At 41.8% G+C, this 23,770-nt stretch overlaps 1 protein-coding gene across 2 annotated transcripts in view; it reads left to right on the forward strand.

The window, feature by feature from the left end:
• Nucleotides 1-234: 234 nt before the first annotated feature.
• PLPP3 (phospholipid phosphatase 3) overlaps nucleotides 235-23,770 on the forward strand; it is a 92,287-nt gene continuing 68,751 nt past the window's right edge. The window contains exon 1 of one of the 2 annotated variants that reach the window (XM_040231057.1): nucleotides 235-1,020. In XM_040231057.1, the coding sequence (XP_040086991.1) occupies nucleotides 882-1,020 (139 nt within the window). In that variant the 5' untranslated portion in view covers nucleotides 235-881. The remainder of the gene's footprint in view (nucleotides 1,021-23,770) is intronic. The other variant, XM_040231058.1, reaches the window with a different exon arrangement.

Consider the following 23,770-nt stretch of genomic DNA (forward strand, 5'->3'; position numbering starts at 1 on the left):
AATATTTTTGGGATAATACGATTCAAATCAAAATAAAGACTTGAAAGTCCCAAACGTGTCATGGAGAAGAAACGCTTTTGAGCTGTACAGCCTAAACTTTCGCCTGACCCAAGGCCAGCAAGAAAATGTTTCTTTTTATACTTTTTTTCCCCCCTCCTTTTGTGACAGTTCAGTGTTTCTGAACGCTAGGGGCTCCCGGATTCTCTGGTTTGAGAGTAACTTTTCCTTTTAGGATTTTTTTTTTTTTTTGGAAGGGGGTGGGGGGAAATGTGGCCTTAATTATCCTACGTCTTAGGCTGCTTAAGGAAGGGGCTGTGCTTTCAGAATCCCTTCTGAGCCAAGTAAGGAGGTCCTTCTCTTTCCCTCTCTCTTTTTTAAAAGGACCTCGTGCAATAAAAGTGCTGAAAACAAACCCTGGTGATCACAGCGGCAGCCGCGGCGGCAGCAGCAGCAGCAGAAAGAGGAGGAGGAGGAGGAAAGTTGGAGTCTCAGCGCTCGAGGGTGGCTGGGCTCCGCTCAGCTCCGCTCCGCGCAGCTCCCATTCATTAAGCAACCAGGCGCGGAGAAAGGTGGCCGAGCGCCCGAGCTGCCCACTCGCGGCTTCGCGCACAGACACGCCAGCTCCGCGCGTTGCAAGCAGTACAGCGCTGCAGAACTTTCCCCTCGAGAAGTTGGCTCTTTTCACCCTGGACTTTCGAACGATTCGGGGTTGAGACAGGAAAAACAGAGGAGCTCCAGGGGGAGCAGAAAGCACCACCGCCTGCCTTTGGAAGCGGGCAGCGGGGCCGCACTCTCCCGCCGCGCCCCGAGCAGCCTCGGCCGGGAGGCGACCAGGGCGTCTGGGTGTGTGCTTGCTGTCGCCGGGCGTCTTGACCAGCGCCATGCAAAACTACAAGTACGACAAGGCGATCGTCGCAGAGAGCAAGAACGGCGGCAGCCCGGCGCTCAACAACAACCCGAGGAAAGGAGGCAGCAAGCGGGTGCTGCTCATCTGCCTGGACCTCTTCTGCCTCTTCATGGGTGAGCCCGGCCCCTCTGTCCCTCGGGCCCTCGGCGCCCGGCGCGCGTCCCAGCCCGAGTCGGGCTGCGCGCGGGGCGGCGTCTCCCGGCCGCGCCGCGCAGTCCGCCTCGGGGGCTCCTGCAGGCTTCTCGGGGAGCGTTCGCGCGGCTCTCGGCCCCCGGGTCCCCGCCCTCTCGGTTCCCGCCGCCTCCCCGGCCTGTAGAGAAGCGTCGGGAGCGCTGTAGGCTTTCGCGGGCCACTTGGACACCGAATCCTAAAAGCCGAGCTGCAGTTGGAAACCCGGGCAAAATCCCACTGAAAGAGTGGGCTCGTCCCGCTAGGAAAGGGGAAGTCGATGGAACCGGGACCCGGAGCCGGCGTAGAGCTGGTTGGACATCCATCCAAGTAAGATGGATCTCCCGGAGCGCCGGGCTCCCGCCTGGAGAGCGCTACCTTCTCCCGGCCGAGTGTAAACATTCAGCCCTTCCGCTGAGACTGCCCTGGCCTTTTCACTTGCTTTCACTCTCCTAAACGCCCCCCAGGGGTTGGGAGGGTACTCTCGAGGGGCTTGATGCGTGGTGCCTACCCAGCAGTCACTTTTAAAGCGCCTACTGTGTACCAGGTATTAGTTTTGACTGGCCCTCTCGGTGACTCGGTGCAGTACGAGCGAGGAGGTCCATTTCACCAGTGAGGAAACTGAGGCACTGGGAAAAGTAGCCACCGTCCTGCATTGGGACCAACATTAATTGTACTCCCGAAAGGTTGAGGCAGTAGCTTGCTTCTGTTTTCCAAACTATTTGAAAGTCACAGCTAGAAGGAGTATAGGGCGTGGGGTGGGAGGGTCAGGAGGATTTATGAACTGCCCCCGGGGCGAGGGGTGGCTATTGACACGAATCTACAGGAGTTCCAAGGTTGAAGTCAGCTTAGATTTTTTTTTTTAAGCTAATTATGGTGAAATGGAAAGCGTGCAGGACTTGACATCAGAACAGGGCCACTCTGCCACTTGCTGAGTGTACCACCTAACTGCCTCTTTGGCCTCAGTTTCCTTATCAATTGAGTGAGTGGGTTGAACTAGTTGCTCTCTGAGGCCCCTTCCTGCATTAAGAACTCGGATCTGGTCCAGGGGCTGTTCTGCCAACTCTGTTAACTGAAGAAACATCTGTGTTCCCAATTTCATTCCCTTAAAATAGAACTCCTGCACAGGAGGTTCAAGTCCCCTTTGAATTGGATTTGTGCACGCAGAGTGTGCAAACCAGAGACTTCTTGGGCTGGAGTCCCAGGTCCCTGTGTTCATGACTCTGTAGCAGGGTCCTTACTGAGGTCCATCTGTCCTTGGCTTGACTGTCCATAGTGAATTTTCAGAGTCAAAGAAAGAAGAGACTCTTGGAGTTTAAATGGAAGAATGGCCTCCTTTAGATACACAGAGACAGCTGAAGGTCAGTTGTACTCTGTGGAAGGGGAGAATGGTACCTGTGGAAAGGTGGCAAATCCCATTTTCACCTCTTCATATAAATTCAACATTAAGATGTTATGTAAAGGAATTGTCACTGGGGGGCCCACCTTCCTGAAGGCAACTGACTTATGCACAGTGGGGAGACTAGTGCTTAAAGTCTCCTTGCCAAGCTATTGAAGTTTTAAGAGATCCTCCCTGGTCCTGGGGGAGTACCAGGAACCCCAGAAACACACTGAAGCTGTTTGCTGTAAACTTATCTGGGGCTTCCAGTCTTTACTGGTGTGTTTTGTTGGTGGAAGGGTGAACTCTTTCTAGACTGTCTGTTGCCATGTACCCTCCTATCTCCTACTTGGTGGTTAGGGAAGCAGAGCTCAGACAGTTTTGTTACCCTTCCCTCTGCTTTCCACTCTGATTTCAGAAGGCAATCCCAAGAGATAGTGTGTCTTATCAAAGGAAAAAGTATGAAGAAATTTGCAGAAAGACACACCTATAGTTTAGCCAGGGACACACAAATCTCAAGATACTGTTGTGCATTGAAGGTGTGAGTAAGGTGTACATTGTGCATTTCAGCTCTTCATCTGTCCCGAATCTCCTCGTGTCCCTTCCAAAGCTAATATTCTATACCTAGCTGTTTGTTAAGTTTATTTACTCTTGGCCCGTTCCAGCAAATGGTTTTGTTTACTGTAAAAAATGTTTATAAGATAATAGAATCTTTTATTTTACCATAAGAATCACACAGCTCTCTGTTTTAAGGGTATATGCCTTGCCATTAACATCATGTCAACCAAGTCATTTAAAATGTGTGCATATCCCTTGTGCATAGACCAAATCACAATATCACTAATTTGATGCGTCTTGACCTCCTATAATAGGAAACACTGCAAGGGAAACATTTACTTGGGAAATTTATGCAGGAGAACTCCCTTTGACTTCCAAAAGAAAATTATTAACACAACATGTGATTTTAATATTCCACACATCACAGTCCTAAAAAATTGTTTTTACTTGGTTCACTTTTTGCCTGGGACTGTCAGTCATGATTTAATTTTTATGTAGTCTATTGATCATGTGGTCTGGATTACAAAGCCCTAGTATATGACAAAGGGAGACACAGTTTTCTGTTTATTCTCTCACAGGAATATACACCAAGATTCCTTTTCTTGTGTCTGGAAAAAAATAAGACGCAATGTGCAATATACGTGTTGTTGCCTTTTTGGAATGTAAAATTCTTGGTGAAAGAATAGAAGTCCACTCGCCTTTGAGGGTGAAAGGAATCTGGTGTCAGAGAATCACCTGTGGGAGTTTATATCTCAGAAAATAGCTATCTTTGCCAATTATTGCTTATAAATATGGTTATGAATCTTTGCATAGTAGTTTTTCTGAAATAGATTTTGTTTTTCTTTTGGTTGCATAATATGGATGGCCTTCTGTTTTTTTAATACAAGTATTGTTTTTGCTGTACCAGCTTACAAGAGAGCAGTAGAGACAATTCCCATACAAGGAGGAAGGAGCATCTTTTCTAGCTAAGCTCTATTAGACTCTTTGTCAAGTAAATTAGTTTATGTACTTTTTCACTGCAACTGATGAAGAGACTATCTCCATTTTATAGATGAGAAAACTGAGATTAACACAAGTCAATTTGAGTTGATCCCAGCGGGCTTGACTGGAGTCCATCCCCCTTCCCTCATCAGAAGAATCCTAAAACTCAGATTATTAGAAAATTTTTAAAGCTCTGTTGGTAGAAAGCCAGGATTTCTCTGGTGGTTCAGTTGGTAAAGAATCTGCCTGCAATGCAGGAGACAGGGGTTCGATCCCTGGGTTGGGAAGATCCCCTGGAGAAGAAAATGTCAACCCACTCCAGTATTCTTGAGTGGGAAATCTCATGGACAGAAGGAGCCTGGTGAGCTACCGTCTATGGGGTTGCAAAAAGTTGGACACACTGAGCAACTAACACACACACACAGTGCCCCTCCACATTTTCCAGCTAATTATTAGCAATGAAACAGATGGATAAAGGCGGTTCAGCTCTTCTGGTCAATGATATGGTCTCATTGCCCTAAGGCATTGCTTTGATTTGGGGCTGTTCTAACACTGAGTTATTCCCAAATTTTGAGGGTGCTTTTTTACCCTATGAGACAGTGGTTCCAAAGAAAGCACAAACAGCAGTGCATACCTGTAGTGCAAATGTGCAAATCTGGTAAATCTATGTGGAGCTTCTCTGCTTCATCTCATCTCTTCCTCGTCTCTCTCCCCAGGTATTTACTGACTGCCTCCTCCCAGCCCATGCATTTTGATAAGTGGGCAGAGTTAGACAGGTCTAGCTTTTTGTCAAGGGCTCTGTTCAAGGGCCTTCATCCCCTGAGGTCAGTGAGCCCATCTGTGAGATGGTGATCAGAGTAGCCACTGCATTACGTTGCCATGAGTATCAGAGGAAATATTGGATGTGAAAATTATTTGTCATCTCTCGATACTTGGGCAAATGCAAAGGATTTATAACCCAGACCCCTATATGAAGCTTTTGTGGCTATGTTTATATGCTCTGTCTCAGAATCATAGGTAGATGAGACCATGAAACAAAAACTCAAAAACAATATTATAGGAAAGACCACAAAGCATCCACGTCCAAAAGGAGAAGTTCACACTGGCCTAGTAGGTTGAAGACAGATGATTTTCATTCATTGTTGATCTAAACTTTAGCTGAGAAGGCAATCCCTAAAATTTAGCAGTATTTTGAGCCATCACATCTTCACAGTATATTCTGATCATGCTTTAGAGAAGGTTCTTTGTTCAGAATTTTGAGCATTACTTTGCTAGCATGTGAAATGAGTGCAGTTATGCGGTAGTTTGAAGACTGTTCCTTCCTTTGACTTTTGATCCTAGAAGGTGGGGTAACTGAGTTTATGGTGGGGGTGGGAGATCTTTGAAGGAGCAGGTGCTCAGGCAGGTTTGGTTTGAAAGGCTTGGCTCCTGTGCCATTCCTTACCAGGAAACACGGTTAGTGAAGCAAAGAGAAAGAAACTCAAATGGGTAAAAATAGTGAATTTGGATAGTCAGCAACTATGCTAGTAACTTAGTGGTGCTAGAATGTTTTTGGACACTTCTTGATTTGCAGTTAAATGGCTGAAACAAAATTCTAGAACTGGTTCAGTCTATGGGATAAATAAAATTATCATGTATTATTATTAAACTCTTCACTTTTACTAGTGAGAGGGAGGCAATATGATGTAGTGAAGAAGATGGGAGACGTGGAGCCAGAAGTTCAGGTTCCAGGGTGGCCAGTGCCAGCAGCTAGTTGCGTGGTTGTGGCAAGTTAGTTTTTAATGGGTCTCAGTTTTTTTCCAACAGTGAAATGACTGGTTGGGCGGGATGATGTCTAATGTCAAAAGCTGCCTTGTGACATTCCAGGACTGATTTCTAGTAGAGAGGAATGACACTTGGATTCATTGAATGTCTATCTGGTACCTGATGCTTGCGCTCTACTTAGCTCTTGGTTGTATATTAGCTCAGGAAGTCACAAGAATAAGGGCCTAGGAATAGGAGCTCTGGTCTTGTATCGCCGTGTTGCTGTGTGACTTTGAGAACATTCCCTTGAATTTTGTGGGCCTGATTTCTTGATTATGATCACAAAGGAAAGGGATTAGATCATCTTTCAGACCCCTTCTAGCACTAACGATTTTATGAATCTGTGCTGATAGATAACTGGTGTAGAAACCCAGAAATTGCTTCTCATTGATTATTTATCAACAGTTGAATTTTTATGTTTTTGTATCAAAAAAGTATTGCTGACAATTAGCTTGAATTGGGGTTCATTCCGGAGGGATAAAGAGCGTTGTCTTTTCTTAGAGTTCATCCAATATGCTGAGAAACTGGCTAGATTTTTTTCCTGGCCAGATGTGTCCTTTCACCTGCTTCCTAAAATTTATAGGAATTACAAACGAACAAGGAAGCAAGCCCAACAGGTTTTTCCCTTCGATTTTTTTTTTTAACTCTGCTATTATAGTCACTAAGTATGTGTTTTTGATAATGCAGCAGACTTTGATAACTTAATCTACCACATAAACCAAAGAATTTAGAAATAGATTTTCACTTAATAACTAGTGAACCTTCCAGCCAAGAAGCATTCTGCACTGATTGAAATGAGAAGGGAGCCTCCATTTCATAGGTAAGCCCTGCTGACTCTTCTAGGACAGTTGAAAACGTTTATTTCTTCATTGTCTGGATTGGCTAGTTTTTTCTTTCCTCTTAGCTCTTTCATCCCTTTCTCTTGTACTTGATATATACCGTAGTGGTATAGCTGCCTTTGTAGGAGACTGTTAAAGTCAGGGTTGGCAGCCTCTTCCACGTTTAACGCTATTGATCTCCTGTCAATTTGACATTCTTTCTTTTCCACTTCCTATGCAGTTGTTTGGACTGGCAAGCCCTGTTGTGCATAGCATGATATTAATAATGCCAACCCCCTGGGGCTACTTCCCAGTTTAAAAAGTTTTATTAATGGAGACTCACTACCCTGGGTATCAGTTCAACATGGTACACATTATTTGCGGAGTGATAACTTTCAGGATTCCTGCTATTCAGGATTCAGTACTTCATAGCCTCAGCTAATAAGAACACCTGTCTGGTGTGAAATACAGATTCTCAGGCTTCTTTCCAGAAGATTCAAATTCAGTATGCTCTGGACCACGGCCTAGGATTCTGTGTTTCGTAAAAGCTTCTAGTGATTCTTATCAGGCTAAATTTGAGAATCACTGTGTTGTTTAATAGCTAGTGTCTTAATGGCGATTGAGAAAAAGCTATTGGTTTATAGAGAAGGATTAAATATTCTGGCACTTTTTAAATTGTTAGATGGTCTGTATTTTTTTTTTCCTGTTTGTGGTCAGTACACCTGTCTTTTCCAATAAAAATGTTTAAGACACCTAGAGATGACCATCCTAAGTGAGTCAGACAAAGACAAATAACATAGGATATCTCTCATATGTGGAATCTAATTAAAAAAAATGATACAAATGAACTTCTTGACAAAACAGAAACAGACTTGCAGATGTTGAAAACAAACTTATGGTTACCAAAGGGGAAACGTCTGGGCAGCACAAGGCGGGACAAAGCAGGAGCTTGGGATGAACCTATAGATACACTATAATATATAAGAAAGATAACCAACAAGGACCTACTATTCAGGACAGGAAACTCAGGATATCATGATAAAATAATGTGATAACCTATATAAGAAAAGAATCTAAAAAATGAATATGTGTATATGTATAACTGAATCACTTTGCTGTACCCCTGAAACTAGCACAATATTGTAAACCAACTATACTCCAATAAAATTAAGAAAAAGATATTCAAGACTTCAAAAGGAAAAATTACCGCTGGGTGCTTGCCTGAAAGTCTCCTCTGATTTTTAGTGTGAGGACTTGGTGAATGTGAAAGGGTCCAACTCTATGAAACCCCCTGGACTGTAGCCCACCAGGCTCCTCTGTCCATGGGATTCTCCAGCAAGAATACTGGAGTGGGTTGTTATTTCCTACTCCAGGGAATCTTCCCCATCCAGGGCTTGGTGGTGTCTCCTAGTTGCTGAGAATCTTGGATTTTTATTTAAACTGAGTTCTTGGTAGTGTACTTATTGAAGGCTAAGTAACCGCTTTGGATAAATGAAGTGTAAACTCTATAAATATTTTCTTTTGAGATATTGAAGTTTGTTGTGTGTGAGTAAAAAGTAAAATGAATGAATTAGATTTCTAAAGAGAGCCTTTAAAAAACCAAAATTAGCTTGGCAGAGTACTGGAGAAACAGTACAAGCTTTGGATTCACCCAGAGCTGGGTTCAAATCCTGACAGAATGTCCTCTACACATGTGACTTGGGCAAAAACTGTTTAATCTTTCAGGCCTCAGTTTCCTCATCTGTAAAATACAAAAGCAAACCTCATGACACTCATGTATGGTGCAGCTTAGATGATATCATAAATCTGAAACTACTTGGAAAAGTTTAAAAGCACCAAGTCATTATTGGGTAGTATGTGGCTATTATTATTCATAGTAATAGAATTTTCCTTTCCTTCCCACTGTTCTTACTCCTCAGTGGTTCTGTGAAATCTTTCTTAATGTTTTGGTTGCAAAGTTACCTGAAATATATTAGGGGAAACAATTGTGAAGAAAATCTAAGAAAAAGCCAGACAGGGAATACAAATGTTTTCCATTAACCAGAGGAGAGCAGGTTTGGGGAAAGTCAGTGTGTGGGAACCTCAAGAGTGTTGGTGGTTACTTTCTTCTCCTCTTGAAGTGACATGGCCATATCACTTGAAGGGAAAGACAGATACACCTTAGGAAGGTTGGGAGGAATTTTGGACAAAGGGCCTGTTTCAGGGTCAACTCTTTTATGTGTCTTTTGAAAGCCCAGGGGGAAAAAATATAACTAAAAAGAGCAGCCATGTTTGAAAATAATTGAAATGCTTGTCATCCAGGGCATTCTCCATGTCTCTTGAGGAAGGGAATAACTGTGACAGTGATTATATTCATTGTTCATGCCAACCATGTGCTATAGATATTAGATCCATTTAGAGAGGAGGAAACTGCAGTTCAGAGAAGTTAAGTAACTTGAACAAGAGCACCAATTTTCCAGAACTCTTGTCAGCTTACCTTGCTGCTCACTTTCCAATGCAGTTTATGCCATGAAGGCTCCCTCTTTCTATTCCATTCCATTTCATTTATGTCCATTTTATTGGGTGCACATATGCACAAATGTGTTCTGTAGGCCCAATATAACTTCTGTTTTATGTCTTAGTTCTTTGACCGGAAGGCATGTGGGATCTTATCTCCCCAACCAAGGATTGAACCCTCTGCACTGGGAGGCAAAGTGTTAACCACTGGACCACTAGGGAAGTCCCAATATAGGACACAAATATGAGTCTTAATGCAAGGATCATATTGCAGTAAAGGGGACAGAGTTATATAGAGATAGCTGTGGAACAGCTTGGCCTGTGCTGACAAGTCTCTCTGTGGACCTAAAGAAAATTCCATCAGAGCAATTTTTCAGCGCCTAGATTTGTGGACGCTTTAGAATTTGAAAGTCCCTTGAGGATTTCATTACCAACAATACTGAGATCATTTTTCTATCTCAGTCAGAAAAGTAGGCCTCTTTGAACAGGGGACAGGTAGGAGACCTGAGGAGGAAGCACAGGCTTTGGAGACAGACAGGTGGGAGTTATAAGCTGTACACCCTTGCGCAAGTTGTGGCTGTCTCTGAGGTCTCTGTTTTCTCGGAGAAATGGGATGGTATGTGAAATGGGATGGTATGCATTGTGGACCTGCGAGGTGATGCCTGGTGGAGTGCATGGCGCTGGGCATTCGCCAGCTGCGATTGTCTCTGTCACCACGTCCTAGTCGGTGCTCTTCACATAGGAAGACGTGGAGGCTGGGACTGGTTAGTAGTTGTCCAGTGACAAAGGAGCAGGGCCTAGAACCAGTGCCTTTTTGCCATTTTGCTTTTCTGGTGTGTCCTTGTCAGTTTGAAACTTGGTATCATATATGAGGTGGTTCTCCAGAGAGCACTATTCTCATTTTTCTCTTGCCTGGGTCAATTAAAAGAGGAACAAGACAAACAGGTTTAACTTTTAATCCAAATCAGAGGGTGATGGTTGAGTGAGGCTAGAGACACGTGGTGCAGATTTGGACTAGGCAGATATCGCTTTTCTTCTGGCCCTTGTTCTAGAAAGTGCTTATTACCAAAGATCAGCTGCCAACTGATTTGAACTTGAACAGGCACCGTCTTTTTCAAATGACCTGTCTCAGGAAAGGAGAAAGAGAAGCCAATGTTTTCAAAGTGTTTGCTTTTGACTGAGGAGGAAACTGAGTCTCAGATGAAATAATTTCCTCAAGGTCATGCATGAGTTGGTGGTCCCCATATTCAAAAGAAGGCTAGGTCAGCTTGTCTGACATCCTTGTGAAACTATTCTTCCCTTAAGTCCAAGTTAAATTATAAATGATGATCCGCATTAAAATTCCCAAATTTAAAACAAACTGAACCAAACAACACACATGAGATCCAACTGGCGACTTATGAAAGGAGCTTGATGATTTCTGTGTGCTTTTAAACTATACATTGCAATCAGAGTATTGGTGGGAAGTGTGTTTTTGAGGTTTGTCACAAATTAACAAAATTATATGCCTAGAGAGTTTTGCAGAGAAATGCAAATCAGGGTAAGCACCTTGTCATAATAAGCAGTATGCTTCGGTTCCTGTTTATGTGTCCTTAAAGCATGTAATACACATGATTATTGACATGAAGGAAGCTGTTCTCATTGATGGTTTCTTTATATCTGGCCTCCAAGTTAGTTTGTGACATCAATCTGTATAATTTCTAGAGAATCTATTTAATTTTTATGTTTATACCTATCTTTCAAGTATGTCTTATCTTCTGCAGTTGTTTCCTGAGCATCCACTATGTGTAACCCTCCTCCATCCCTTCTTCCCCTCGGTTTGGGTCGGGTGGTAGGGTTCCTTGCACTTCAAAAATTCCCAGATTGGAAATGGGTACAGACTTTTTAATAATTTCACACATTTAGTCCCAGTGGCTTGGGAGTGGTAAGGGAGGGGCTATAGCTGCACAAGGAAAAGCAGTGAATTTGCCTGAGGGCATGGAGCTGGATCTTGCTAGAGAAATAATAGCCCACATTATAGAGTAGAGAAGGAAATGCCAACCCACTCCAGTGTTCTTGCCTGGAGAATCTCAGGGACAGGGGAGCCTGGTGGGCTGCCATCTGTGGGGTTGCACAGAATTGGATACAACTGAAGCAATTTAGCAGCAGCAGCAATATTCCATTATATGGACATACCACATTTGGTTTATACATCTATTGGTTGCTAGAGCATTGGGTTATTTACCCTTTTTGGCTCTTATGAATAGTGCTGTTATAAACGTTCATATACAGATTTTTGTATAGACACAGAATTTCAGTACTCATGGGTATATTTACCTGGGAATAGATATGCAGGATGATATAGTAACTCTATCTTTAACTTTCTGAGGAACTGCCAAACTATTTTCCATAGTGGCTGTACCATTTTATCAATAGAGGTGTCTTAAAATTAATTAAGATATATATGGAAAAAATGCAAACGTTTTACTGAAGACTTTTGGAATTAACATATTTATGAAAACACTATAGTGTTGCTTTGTTTGTCAGAGAATTTTTCACAAAGAAAGTTTTCAACCAGTTTAGCAGGGTCACTGGGTTTAAGATGAGTGAATGGAGAATAATAAAACTGCTTGAGAAATAGCTGGGTGGTCAGCTAGACCCACTCATCCACTGAGTAACATACTTCCAGAAACTAGAGTGTGACAAGCAGATTCCTGCTTCAGTAAAATGAAAAGCAGCCTTGGATCTTCAGAGTACCCTGAAAGCAGTTAAAAGTACAAATATTGGAATCTATATTTTAGATTGGATTTGCTTTATGATATTTTTAAGACCGTGAAATAGAATTGTAGGTCCTGATAAGACTGATTTCTCTTTTCCCATCCTTTCACCACTGGAGATACACCTGTATACGTGATTGCCTCTCAGAAACTAAAATTACAGTCCATCTTTTAGATTTATGTGCTGGACACTGGGTGATATTAGAGTATAAGACACAAGGACAAATCTTTAGAAATTGGTTGGAACTGAAAATTACAGTGCAGATTAAGCTATAAGTTAATGAAAAATTAGACCACATACAAGTCAAGAGGGTGAGGAAAAGGCACTCAACCTTGAATATTAGGAACTTTAGATGATATTTCACTTGATCTTTCCAATCACAGAATAAGGTAGATGTCAATAACTGGTTTTGCAACTCAGAGAGGGTAAATTATTTGCCCAAGTTCACACAACTAATAAGTGTTAGGTCTGGGGTTTGGACTTAAGCCTGACTAAATAATGACATTTGCTAACATTTACTGAGTACAAGTATGTGCCTCTCACTGGGCTACACAGGGTGCAGGCATTCTCTTATTTAATCCTCCCAATGTGCCTATGAAGTCTTTATTACTATTATCTGCATTCACAGAATTGAGATTCAGAGATATTAGAAATAACTTAACAAAAGTTATGAGCAGGTGAGTTTGAGTTGGGGTCAGACCTGAGAAGTCCGTCTCATGAGGCCATTCTTAAACAATAGGCTCTCCTGCTTTTGTTCTATTTCTGAAGCTCAAGTTTTCCCCACTGTTCCCTACCAACTTTCACGTCAGTAACACATGAAGACTTGTCCAAGATGAATTAGTCTTGTGATCTTTACCGTGGGTTCTCTGGACCCATCAGGGTCTACTAGGGCAATCACAGGACATCTCGTGTGCTTTTTAGAACTTCAGAAATATCTAACATGTACTGTACATTTTTCAATGATTAACTTACCTAGGTTAACTGAGAGCATCGGCCTCTGCCCGGACTGGTCAAAGTGCTGGCTTTCTATGCTTGTGATTTGAGGGTGGAATGACACCTGGCGGATCACTCTGGTCTTGCTGGTTATTTCCACTCATTAGGAGACGTGATTGGCACTTCCCATGCTTTGATTAACAGAAGCAGACAAATGACTTACACGTAGTTTACCTGGTAAATAAAGATGTCATAGAGAGTCATGGAAGAAGGACAAGGGATCTTTGGTGGTGAAAATGTTGAACATTCTAGATGGACAGGCAGCTCTGTGGATAGTGGACACTAATTAAATGCCTAGTGTCTTCTTTTGAAGCAGCCGCTTGTATTGCTAGCAAAGGGAGGAACTTCTGGCAGGCTGAGATTTAAAAATATTTCCAAAGGTGTCACCAATTTCTAGTAGTCCTCCTTTAATCTGCTGTTTCCTTTTCCATGTTTTCAGTTACCCTTGGTCTGAAAATATTAGGTGGAAAATTCCAGAAATAACTCAAAAGTTTCAACTTGCACACAGTTTGAGTGGTGTGATCAGATCTCTCACCAGGACCCCCAGCTGTCAACATGGGCTGCTACTGACCTCCAGCCATCCATGTTGTTATGTCTTGACGATCCACAATCAGCCGACTCAGATGGTCCTGCTCCTGACGTAAGATCAGAAGGTCAATAGTAGCTTAATACTGTGTCGAACTTTATCTTATCATGTAGGTATTGTATCATCTTACATCATTGCAAAAAAAAGGGTGGCTACAGTACAAGCAGATATTTTGAAAGAGAGAGACCACATTCACATAACTTTTATTGTAGTATTATTATCATAATTGTTTTTAATTTCTTCCTGTGCAAAATTTGTAAATTAAACTTTCTCATAGCAAGGGTATGTACATACAGGAAAATCCTTGGTACTTATATTATTCAGTACTGTCCACAGTTTCAGGGACCCACCAGAACGTGCTAAGTCTCTTCAGTCGTGTCTGACTCTTTGTGACCCTATGGACTGTAGCCCACCAGGCTTCTCTGTCCATGGGATTCTCCAGGCAAGAATACTAGAGTGGGTAGCTATGCCCTTCTCCCTTCCCAACCCAGGGATTGAACCCAGGCCTCCCGTATCGCCAGCAGATTCTTTACCATCTGAGCCGCCAGGGAAGCCCCAGAAGTCTCGGAAGTCTCCCCCAAATAGGAAGGCTACTGTACTGGAATCTTGTGTTTAGCAGGCTTCTCATTTAACTGTTTAAAGAGAGTGGCTCCAGTGACACAGAAGGAAGGATGATAGTCCCACTCTTTGGATGGTCTGTACTGTAGGCATGGTGTGAATGCAGACTTCTCTGGGGCTGGCTGGGAAATTAAAGTATACTTCTTGGGTCAAAGCATTCAAAATACAGAGCTTTCAATCTCAGGGGAAAATAAGCCCTCTTGATTTTAGGTTTAATTTTCCAAAGGCCAACTGATGAAGTTGCAGAACTTTAATTATAATTTTGCTTTAAATTGGTTGTTTGTAGCTGTGTTGGCCTCTGCTGTGAAATCCAAACACTTATTATTAATTAATAATACCTTTCACTGAATAGTGCTACCAAATGATAATGTGTGCATTAGATAATTTGAATGTAAATATTCTTTCTTGCCTCAGTTCATTTTTCTCATTCTAGCTCTTAAGCTTCCCAGCCCTGAAAAGCCCACAGAAAAAATATATCCAAACCACCCTACTGAGGAGGTCATTTTCCAGATGTCAACATGAAAAAGGCTGGGAAAGGAACATTTTTGAACCCTTCCACTATAGTCGAGCACATTCCCATATCTCATCAAAGTCTACAACGGTGAAGGGAAGATATTACTGTAACTGATTTTATAGATGTGGCAGTTGCCCTTGGGAGAGGAGAGGTCGAGGAGCTTTTGAGGATCCTGTATCTAGAAAATGGTGGAACCCCTGGGATAAGAACCAGCCAACACCTATGTGGACTCTTTCCTCCCATGGTGAGGACTGGCATTAAAATTTGCACTGGCTGCTATTTTCAATAATAAGCATATGAAGAGCCAGCAAGCCAGCCAGGAAGTTTTAAAGTGAAATGACCAGGCCTTGTGAAGTAGTCAAGTGTTATTTGGGGGTTAAAGCATTTTGCCCACTTTTTACTATTTGTTTCTTTCTAAATTCCTGGAAGATAGAGATTAGACTCAAAAACCTCTGGCCTGGAAGTGGGAAGGGCATGAACTAAAGAACATCTATCTCCATTGCAGGCAGTCATGCAAGGGGCTGGTTAACCTTGAATTTCACAGCAACCTATGGAGGAGGATGCAGAGTTCATTTCAGTTTTCTCAGAACCTGGTTAGCCCTACCTGTCTCAACTCTTTTTGGTGGGTGGTATATTAATAATTTAGCTAGTTCATCACTAGCAGAGATTGTTTACTGAGATTCCAGGGGAACTGCTTTGCTAGAATCTACTTGGAGCTGGTAGCTTGGACCATGTATCCATTTTATTTGAAACTATGTCACAGAGCTTCCCAACTCCAGTTCTGCAGAACTTCAGATGAAAAGGGCAGAAGCCTTGGGAATACTTTGCCAGTTTTGTACAGGAAGGGAATGACTTCTCTTCATGCAGAGGGATAGCAACCTCAGATGATATTGTTAATTCTTCTTATTGGTCTTCTGCAAAGGAGTTTAAAAGGCCGAGAAATGCAACATTTTGAGTGCAGCAGCTTACACTTGGGTTAGAGGCTCTGTGTATTTCCCAGGCTATTGTAGGGCTCCTATTCAGCTGGGATTTGAATGGAGTGTGATTTGCATAAGAGCAAGTGTATAAAGTAGGTCTTTTTTTCCCTTTCCTCAAAGAAGTTTTGTGGCATTTCTTTTTCTGACAGAGTTGGCATGAAGCTTTGACAAACAGAGCCATGGAAAAGTTAAACAGGACTGAGAGCAAGCCCATTTTGTACAGATCCTTCACACTTAGAATGCAGAGCAGCTGGCAGGAGGCAGCTCAGATCATAGGCGTCATGGCAGAGGCTGTTCGTCTGCTGTGAACTGGTGATGAATGGGAAGCGCTCACAGGACCAATGGGAAAATGGATCATTGCCTATTTACTATTCTTTGTGGTTGGGGGAAACTACAGATGAGAACATTCCTGGGACTCAGCTGGCTATCTTATCTATCCTTCAGTATTTATTGAGATAAATACAAAGAGATAACAGAAATACTAAGAGGCGGATTCTTCCCTCAAGGGGTGGGTAAGAAGATGAGAAGGGAAACACATTCATTCTTGGGGAAAACATGACCAGGTGTCTTGAGCTGATCATTAAATGAAAGTTTAAAAACAGGAGGTCTACGAGGCAGCTCCATGCTGATCCTGGGCTGTGTTCCCAACTTTGCTGGGTGATAGAATGGAGATGATGATTCATTCCTTGCCTACTTCATGAAGCTCTTGAGACCAAGAGTATGGTATCATGTTTATATAAGGAAAATGCTTTGAAACTGTCATATTTGTACAATGGATATAAATGTATGTGCATGTGGCTTCCCTGGTGGCTCAGACAGGGAGACCTAGGTTCAATACTTGGGTTGGGAAGATACCCTGGAGAAGGAAATGGCAACCCATAGTCTGAATCTGCTGTCCTCTGTTCTCCCTGTTTCTATCCCATTTTATCTTTAGTTAAAAAAATATTTATTTATTTGGCTGTGCTGGATCTTACTTGCATCATATGGGATCTAGTTTCCCGATCAGTGATCAAATCTGTGCCCTTTGCGTTGGGAGTGCAGTCTTAGCCACTGAAGCAGGGAAGTCTCTATTTCATCTTAAATTAATTTCTTCATATACCTAGATCTGAAAACATTCCTTTATAGGTTTTATTTCTAGGGGGATAGGCTCTCCCATATATTATTTATGCATTAACCATATAGGAATAATTTCTCAAAACTGCAATTTTAATGGCATAGGTCTTTCTCTTTGGGATTTTTTTGACCACCACCACCACCACCCCCTGCCCCGACCCTGCCACCCTGGTTGACTACACTAAGACTTAGTATATATTTGAGGCTCTTTAGAATCTGGCCCCAACCAACCTGCTGGTCCCTTTCTTCCCATCCTCCCCAATCCCCACTTTGTGCCTTTGCCCAGATGTTTCCATTCTGTGACTATTCCAGGAACTTTCCCACCAAATCATTTCTATTTGTTCCATACATGTTATTCACCGCTTATAATCAATTCAAATGCCACCCAGTCTGTGAAGCCCTTTCTAATTTCCTCTGGGCAGAATTAGTTTTTCTTTAGGTGATCATAGCACTTTGTATTGACCTTTTTTATGTCAATATTTTTGGCTTGTTTTCTAGTTTGGTACAAGTCTGTCTTAATAGACTATGACTCCCTTGTATAGAACAAATGTTGAAATTTTTTAATAAAGTCAACACATTGAAGAAAGTGTCAATAAAAGGCTGTTTTGGTAAATATAAACAAGAAGCAAACAGAAAAATACAATTTTTGTGGCCTATACTGTACAATTTAAAGCAGCTACTGGCACAATATCTCTTCTTTCTATAAATAGCTGAATTATTATTAAGTATAACTATAAAGCTAAACACTGGGTGCTTAATACATACTTCCTGCAAATTAGTGTGATGGAATGGAAAAAAACCTTCACTTGCTAGAGTTTGTAATAGCCTATAATAAAGTATTAATTAACCTGAGAGATTGGGAGTATGTACTTAACTAAAGGCAGCTAGATATTTTAAGTTCAAGTTTTACATTTATATAGTGTTTTGAACTTGGTCAACAGACTGAATTTCTACTAACCACGATAGCTTCCATTAAAAGAAAAAAAAGCTGAAGTTACCCTAAAAGCTAGGGCTATATTTTAGGATGATTTTTTTTTTTTTCATCCTAGTACTGCCCTATGGAGAGGCTCTGTGAATGAGCAGAGCAGAAGCCTCCTCTGAGAGAAAGATGCCCAAGTGGAGAGTTAAGAAATCTGGGTTTATGTCTTACCTTTGTTGTTAACTTACTGGATCACTTAAGCCAAGCAGCTTTCCTTCTCTGTGACTCTGTTGCCTCATCTGTGAAATGGGGCATGGAGAATTCTCCGGGCATTTCCTCTGAAATCTCTCTCTGTTCCGTAAAATATCATGAAGTTCACATTGAAGGAGGAAGAGAAGGCTTTTTTCTCCTTTCAGCTCTTTTCTATCATATTACTGTTCTGTTTATTTCTGCTATGACATCAAGTATTTGATTCATTGCCTTTACCCACTGGAAAAACTTTTAAAAACAATCTCTTAATATCCTAAGACACCACAGTTTGTATGTTTACCTTTTTAGATATTTATCTGGGTTAATCTTGCTTCTCATAATTCTGAGAAGGCTGAGCTTGAAGTACCAAAATGTCTGATTCAGAAGAGAAAGGAACTCATAGAACAGAGCATCTAATGTGTTTTATTCAATCCTTATGATATCCTTGTGTAATGGATTATCACTTGAATTTTACAGATGATAAAACTGAGGCATGAAGAGGTAAGGTACTAGGAAGTAACCCCAGTGTCTACCTTCCTATAATTTTAACCCAGCATCGGCTACGTTTGGTTGTCATGCTGGTAAGTCATTATTAATGTTAATAATAGTATCAATCAGTTTTATAGTTAGAAGCCCCTGACTAATTGGTGGTGATGTATCACTTCAACTAACATCCATTGAGCACCTTTCATGTACCAAGTACTGTGCTTGGTGTTGGCGTCTAATGAATTGGATGTAGTCTTCTAGAGTCTTCTAGAATGGACACTGGGCAGTAGCAGTTCTAGAAATACAACCTGGACACTGTATAGAGGTAGCAGAATTGAGCTGGGGGGGTCTGGGGTAAGTGACATCACCACTTGTTTGGATGGCCAATTCAGGAGAATGCTCTTGTGCACTGTTGTTGAAAACGGCATGGCACTGAAGAACTTCATTGAGCTGAGTGATTCCTCTGCCTGAGTTCTAACCATTGGTACAGTCACCATCCTTTAGAATATTCTTAAAATGCAGGAGTGGAGGGGCCCAAGGATCAAGGGTTTCCCCTTGCCCATTCCCATCACATAGGTGGGGAAACTAGGCTCAGAGAAGTTTACTCTCTTAAGAAGATGAGTAGAATCCAGAGCAAATAAAACCCTTACCTTGTGCAGGTTCAAGTTTAAATCCAATAAATACCTTATTTTAAAGCATCCCTTTACACTGTGGATTTGGTTATTCTGTAAATCAGATAATGGTCCCGTGTGTCATAATCTACAAAGCCTTTTAAACCTTAACATAACATTGCGAAGCACAGTAATGCACTCTTATAGTAAAAATATTCCAAAAATATGATTATGTTAAAAGGGGATAACCCTCTCACCATCCCTCCAAATTCCATTCCCTGGAGGCATTGCTGTTAACAGTTTGTAGTTCCTGCCAACTTTATTTTGAATGCACAGGTATTCTCAGTGGCATCCACCTTCATCCACATTGGCCTTTTTTTTTCCCTTGACACACCCCGCAGATGTCTTCCTTCTGGCCTTGAATCATGTCTTTGCTCTTCAAAGCACCCTCCCCTTCTTCTCTGCCTATGGGAAAGAGTATCCCTAGCCTGGTTTCTGCACATCTCGTGCCCTTACTAGTCCAGCCTTAGGGAACTTTCACCTCTCATTTAAGTGCTTCCAGCTGAAACGCTAGGTAGTGACCTTCAGTCATTTATGTTCTGTTGGTCTTTTCCTTCCTACATAATGGGACAGGTGAGTGAGATGATCTTTAAGCTTTGCTGAGTTCATCAAATATAAAGGACTCCACATTTAGTCAGTGCTTCCTGGTTGGATATCTTGATCCATGTTGAATTGCTGAATCCTATCAGAGGGTTGCGACATAAGAGAAGAGATGAAGAGAGTCATCCTAAGAAGTTCCCACAGTTTAAACTCAAGTCAGAAAGTTTTAAACTTTCAAAGGCCACATGACATAATGGAAAGAGAATGTGTCCTTGGGGACAGTTCTGAACTCAACTCTTGGCTCCACCATTTGCTAGCTTATAAGTGGAGGCCAGGGTTGTAACCTCTCTGAACTTCAGTTTCATCATCTGTAAAATGGGAAGAACAGTTCCTGTCTGACAGAGCATCCCAAGATCGGGAGATACAGACAGTAGGCTCTTCCACATTAATCTCTACCCTCCTTCCTAAAATCTTTTTGTTTGGAAACTCTTATCTGTCAGAGTTGGCAAGCTTCACAAGGAATACGAGATAGCATTACCTGGATGTATAGCAGATGTAGTGTACAGAGAATGGATGAGAGGCGGTTTACCTGATCTGTGAAAAGGGAAACTTTGGAGTCCTTCCAGGGAATCATCAAGCAGCTGCACAGATGTAGTTACCTTTCCATCCGCGCTTGCTGAAGGAAGGTATTTTCCCATTTGGAGAGAACCTGTTGGAAATGTGTCTTTAATGCATTCCACTGTTCTGAGGCAAAACTTCCCAAGAGATTGAGCAGAGCCTATGAACCAATATCATTGAAAGTTGATTAAAACTATCATCTTAATTAAATACAAGGGAACAAGAAGTTCTCAGTATTCTGGTAGCAATTAAAGACTAAAAAGTCAATTTGAAGTTGTTTTCGCAACTCTTAAAATAATACTCGCTCTCCCCCACCCCTCATGAAAAGAGTTTTTAGCTATAGACATGCCCTCACATTGAGGTTTTTGAAAGCTGTGAGGACCACAAACCTGCTGGCAAAGCCTTCTGCTGCCAAGACATCGAAGTTCTCAAAAGCAAGAGGGTTCAAGCTCAGGATACGCTGATTTGGAAAGAGAGTCCAAACAAAGGGCCTTTTGAGGCAGGAAACTGGGCTTTGGCTTCAGCACAGAGCAATGTGGGATTGGAAAAGCGCCCTGGGACTTGCTGAGGAGGAGAAGGACCATGAGATCGATGGAGGAAGTATAAAGTTTCTCCATACAGTGAGAGTTTCTTTCCAAATCCTCGAAAGTTGGCTTCAGAAGCTGTTATCTTTCCTCTCTCAGCTTCATCCGCATGCCTTTTAAATGTGGACTTCACAACATGGTATGTCTTTGAACAGAAAAGGGGAGATGAGTCTCAAAGGCACTTGTGGATGTTCCCCTTTTAGCATGACGCCTGACCTGAAGGCCAGTGGTTTTCTTTGAAAACCAAAGCAACCACATTCATGAATTCATTCATTCACTCGCTTAATTGCAGTATTTTCTGATCACCTGCTACACGCTAGGTTGATGGGGCTGGAAAGTTAAACGGCACGATTGCTACTCACGGAGCTCAACATCCGATTAACCAGAACTTGAAGTATGTCCCACTGTGTTCTGTACACATGACTCTCCTCCCCTCCATCACCCTAATAGGGTTTTTCATGTGACCTTTCCCGAGGTGAAACTTGTCATACTCACCTTTACAGGTATTCCAAATAGCAGCACACTGACCAACAGGGGTCCAGCAGGGCCAGTCCAGGCAGAGGAGCGCTATAAGCACAGGGGAAGGCTCAATGATGGAGATGAGGGAAGAGAAAATAAATTCTGATGGATTCTAGTCTTCAAGGTTTTTTCTGTTTTTCATATTTCATTTATATATATAAATTCACCTGTCCACTGCTTGGTAAGATGGAGGGAGGGGAGTGGAAATAGAACAGCGGTAGGAACAACAGAAAGGAAAGGATGGATTTGGCAGAACCACTGGCACGAGAACTTAATCTGGAGGAGCTGAGTCAGTGGAGTCTGTCCGTCACTGTAGAAGAACAGTGACTTTGGGTTATACATTTGGAAAACTGAGTTTCCTGGAACACAGAGGACTCAAGATTTAAGGCAAAAAGGGATGAACTTTTGTGTATTAGTGATCTTAAATGTTTACTCTATGCCCCAAATGTGTATTGATAACATAGCCCATGCTTATGTGTCTTCCAAGAATCAAGACTCCAAGCTTACCCAGTCTCTGCCTCGTAATGTTATGTGCCAGGTTACCATTAATTGCTTCTAAACAGTAGTTTTACCAACATATGCTCGATCACCAAATGCAAACATGCTTGAATTCAGAGGTGTAAAGGCTTTGAATTTGAGTAGAGGTTACTCTAATATTAGATGTTGTCCTGTGACATAGGGATGTGTTGATTCCTACTACAAGTGGTGTTTTTGATGACTGGACTTAATCAGAGAAGTTACAATGGCTGGTTGGTAGATTGAACAAGATTTAGAAGAAAACTTTCTGGTGCCTTTGTCAGCACTGGACCACACACATGGCTTTTCTCTTGCTCTTTGAATTGGAGTATTTGTATGGTAGATTAAAATTTTGGGAAAATACTGTGTTCCCTGTGTATATGGAGTGATATAAAGAATAAGTGAGGGTTTATGTAGAACCTTGACAGTGAAATCTGAGGTGGGGACTTTCTTTTTCTTACTTTTCTATTTCTAGTGCTTAACTCGGGCCTGTACATATAAGTTGTTCAGTAAAAAATTGAACAAAATAGAAAAACCCAAGTCAGTTTTGACACTCACATAAGTTTTATAGCCTTTTTTCTAAAGGTAAATTTGTCTTTCAACATTGATATGTTAAAATACATCACCTAAAATATAGGGAAAAGAGGGAAGATCATGTATAATTCACCAACTTGCACAAACATTACTACTATTGGGCATATTCCGTTTTAATCATTTTTTATTTAATTTTCTTTCAGTTACTTAGATTATTTCTGTGTTGCTAATAGTCACCATAATGAAAGTTACTTTGTCTTTGCTTGATTGTATGACCCTTTACAATCATTCAGAATTAAGCATCATCCTTTAATCACACAAATTTCTCTTTCACCCTCTTTCTTTTCCTTCATCCTGCTCCCCTAGACCAAAACTCTATTGAGGGAGGCACTGTTGCCCCCAGTTTGCTTGGATGCCTGTAACAGTACCACAAACTGGATGCCTTAAACAGCAGAAATATATTGTCTAAGAGATATGGAGATGGAAGTCTGAAATCAAAGTGGTGCAGGGGATTCTTCCTGAGGGCCATGCAGGAGGGATCTGCTCCCTACCTCTCTCTGGCTTGTGGATGGCTGTCTTCATGTTCATGTGGCATTCTCCCTGTGTACCCTGTATGACTCTCTGGATCCAAATATCCCTTTTCCACAGGTCACCAATCATATTGGATTAGGACCCACCCTACTGTTGTCCTTGTAACTTGACTTACCTCTCCAAAGACCTCCTTTCCAAGTAAGACCACACTTGGAGGTCCTGGGAGGTTAGAACTCCAATATATGAAACTTAGGGGGAGGCACAATTCAATCTCTAACACCTCCCATTTATATGTGAGAAAATTGAGGCCCAAGCCAAGTAGCTGGAGATTTGATTTTGGGCCTAAATGACTCTGAGGTCATGTGCTATCATCACATCCTGTTTTCTCTGCATGAACTGAGAATATCATGAAGAAATGGAAAAAAAATCTTCCTTTATCTGAGTTTATTTATCACGAGATAAGTTTGATGGTTATTAACTGATAAATTTAACTGAATTTGAACAGTTGAAACCTGTATAGATCATGTTATTTAAAAATAAAGTCAAGTATAGCACATTATGCTTAGTTAAAATGTTTTATTGCTCTGAAGCATCTGCTAAGCCTGTTACACAGATTCTTCTGTTCTTATTTGAAAGTACCAGGGAATACAATGACTGGTAGGCTTTATAGAATCCCAGTAATTGTCTGGCAATTGGACCACACTTTATAGCAAAATCAATCAATATTAGATATGGATCACCAATTTTTATCTTGTCTGTCTTTTCTGTAGATTCCTTTTAGGTTTTTCATTTTCCTTCTCCTGGGTTAGTGACTATGGCAAGCTACATGAGAATACCTCCCCGCCCCCCGACCCCAAACACACACACACACCCACACACACACACCCCACACCCACACACACCCCCCCACACACACACCCACACACACACACACAC

The sequence above is a fragment of the Oryx dammah genome, unplaced genomic scaffold, assembly GCF_014754425.2.
Source record: "Oryx dammah isolate SB20612 unplaced genomic scaffold, SCBI_Odam_1.1 HiC_scaffold_28, whole genome shotgun sequence".
Lineage (NCBI taxonomy): Eukaryota > Metazoa > Chordata > Mammalia > Artiodactyla > Bovidae > Oryx > Oryx dammah.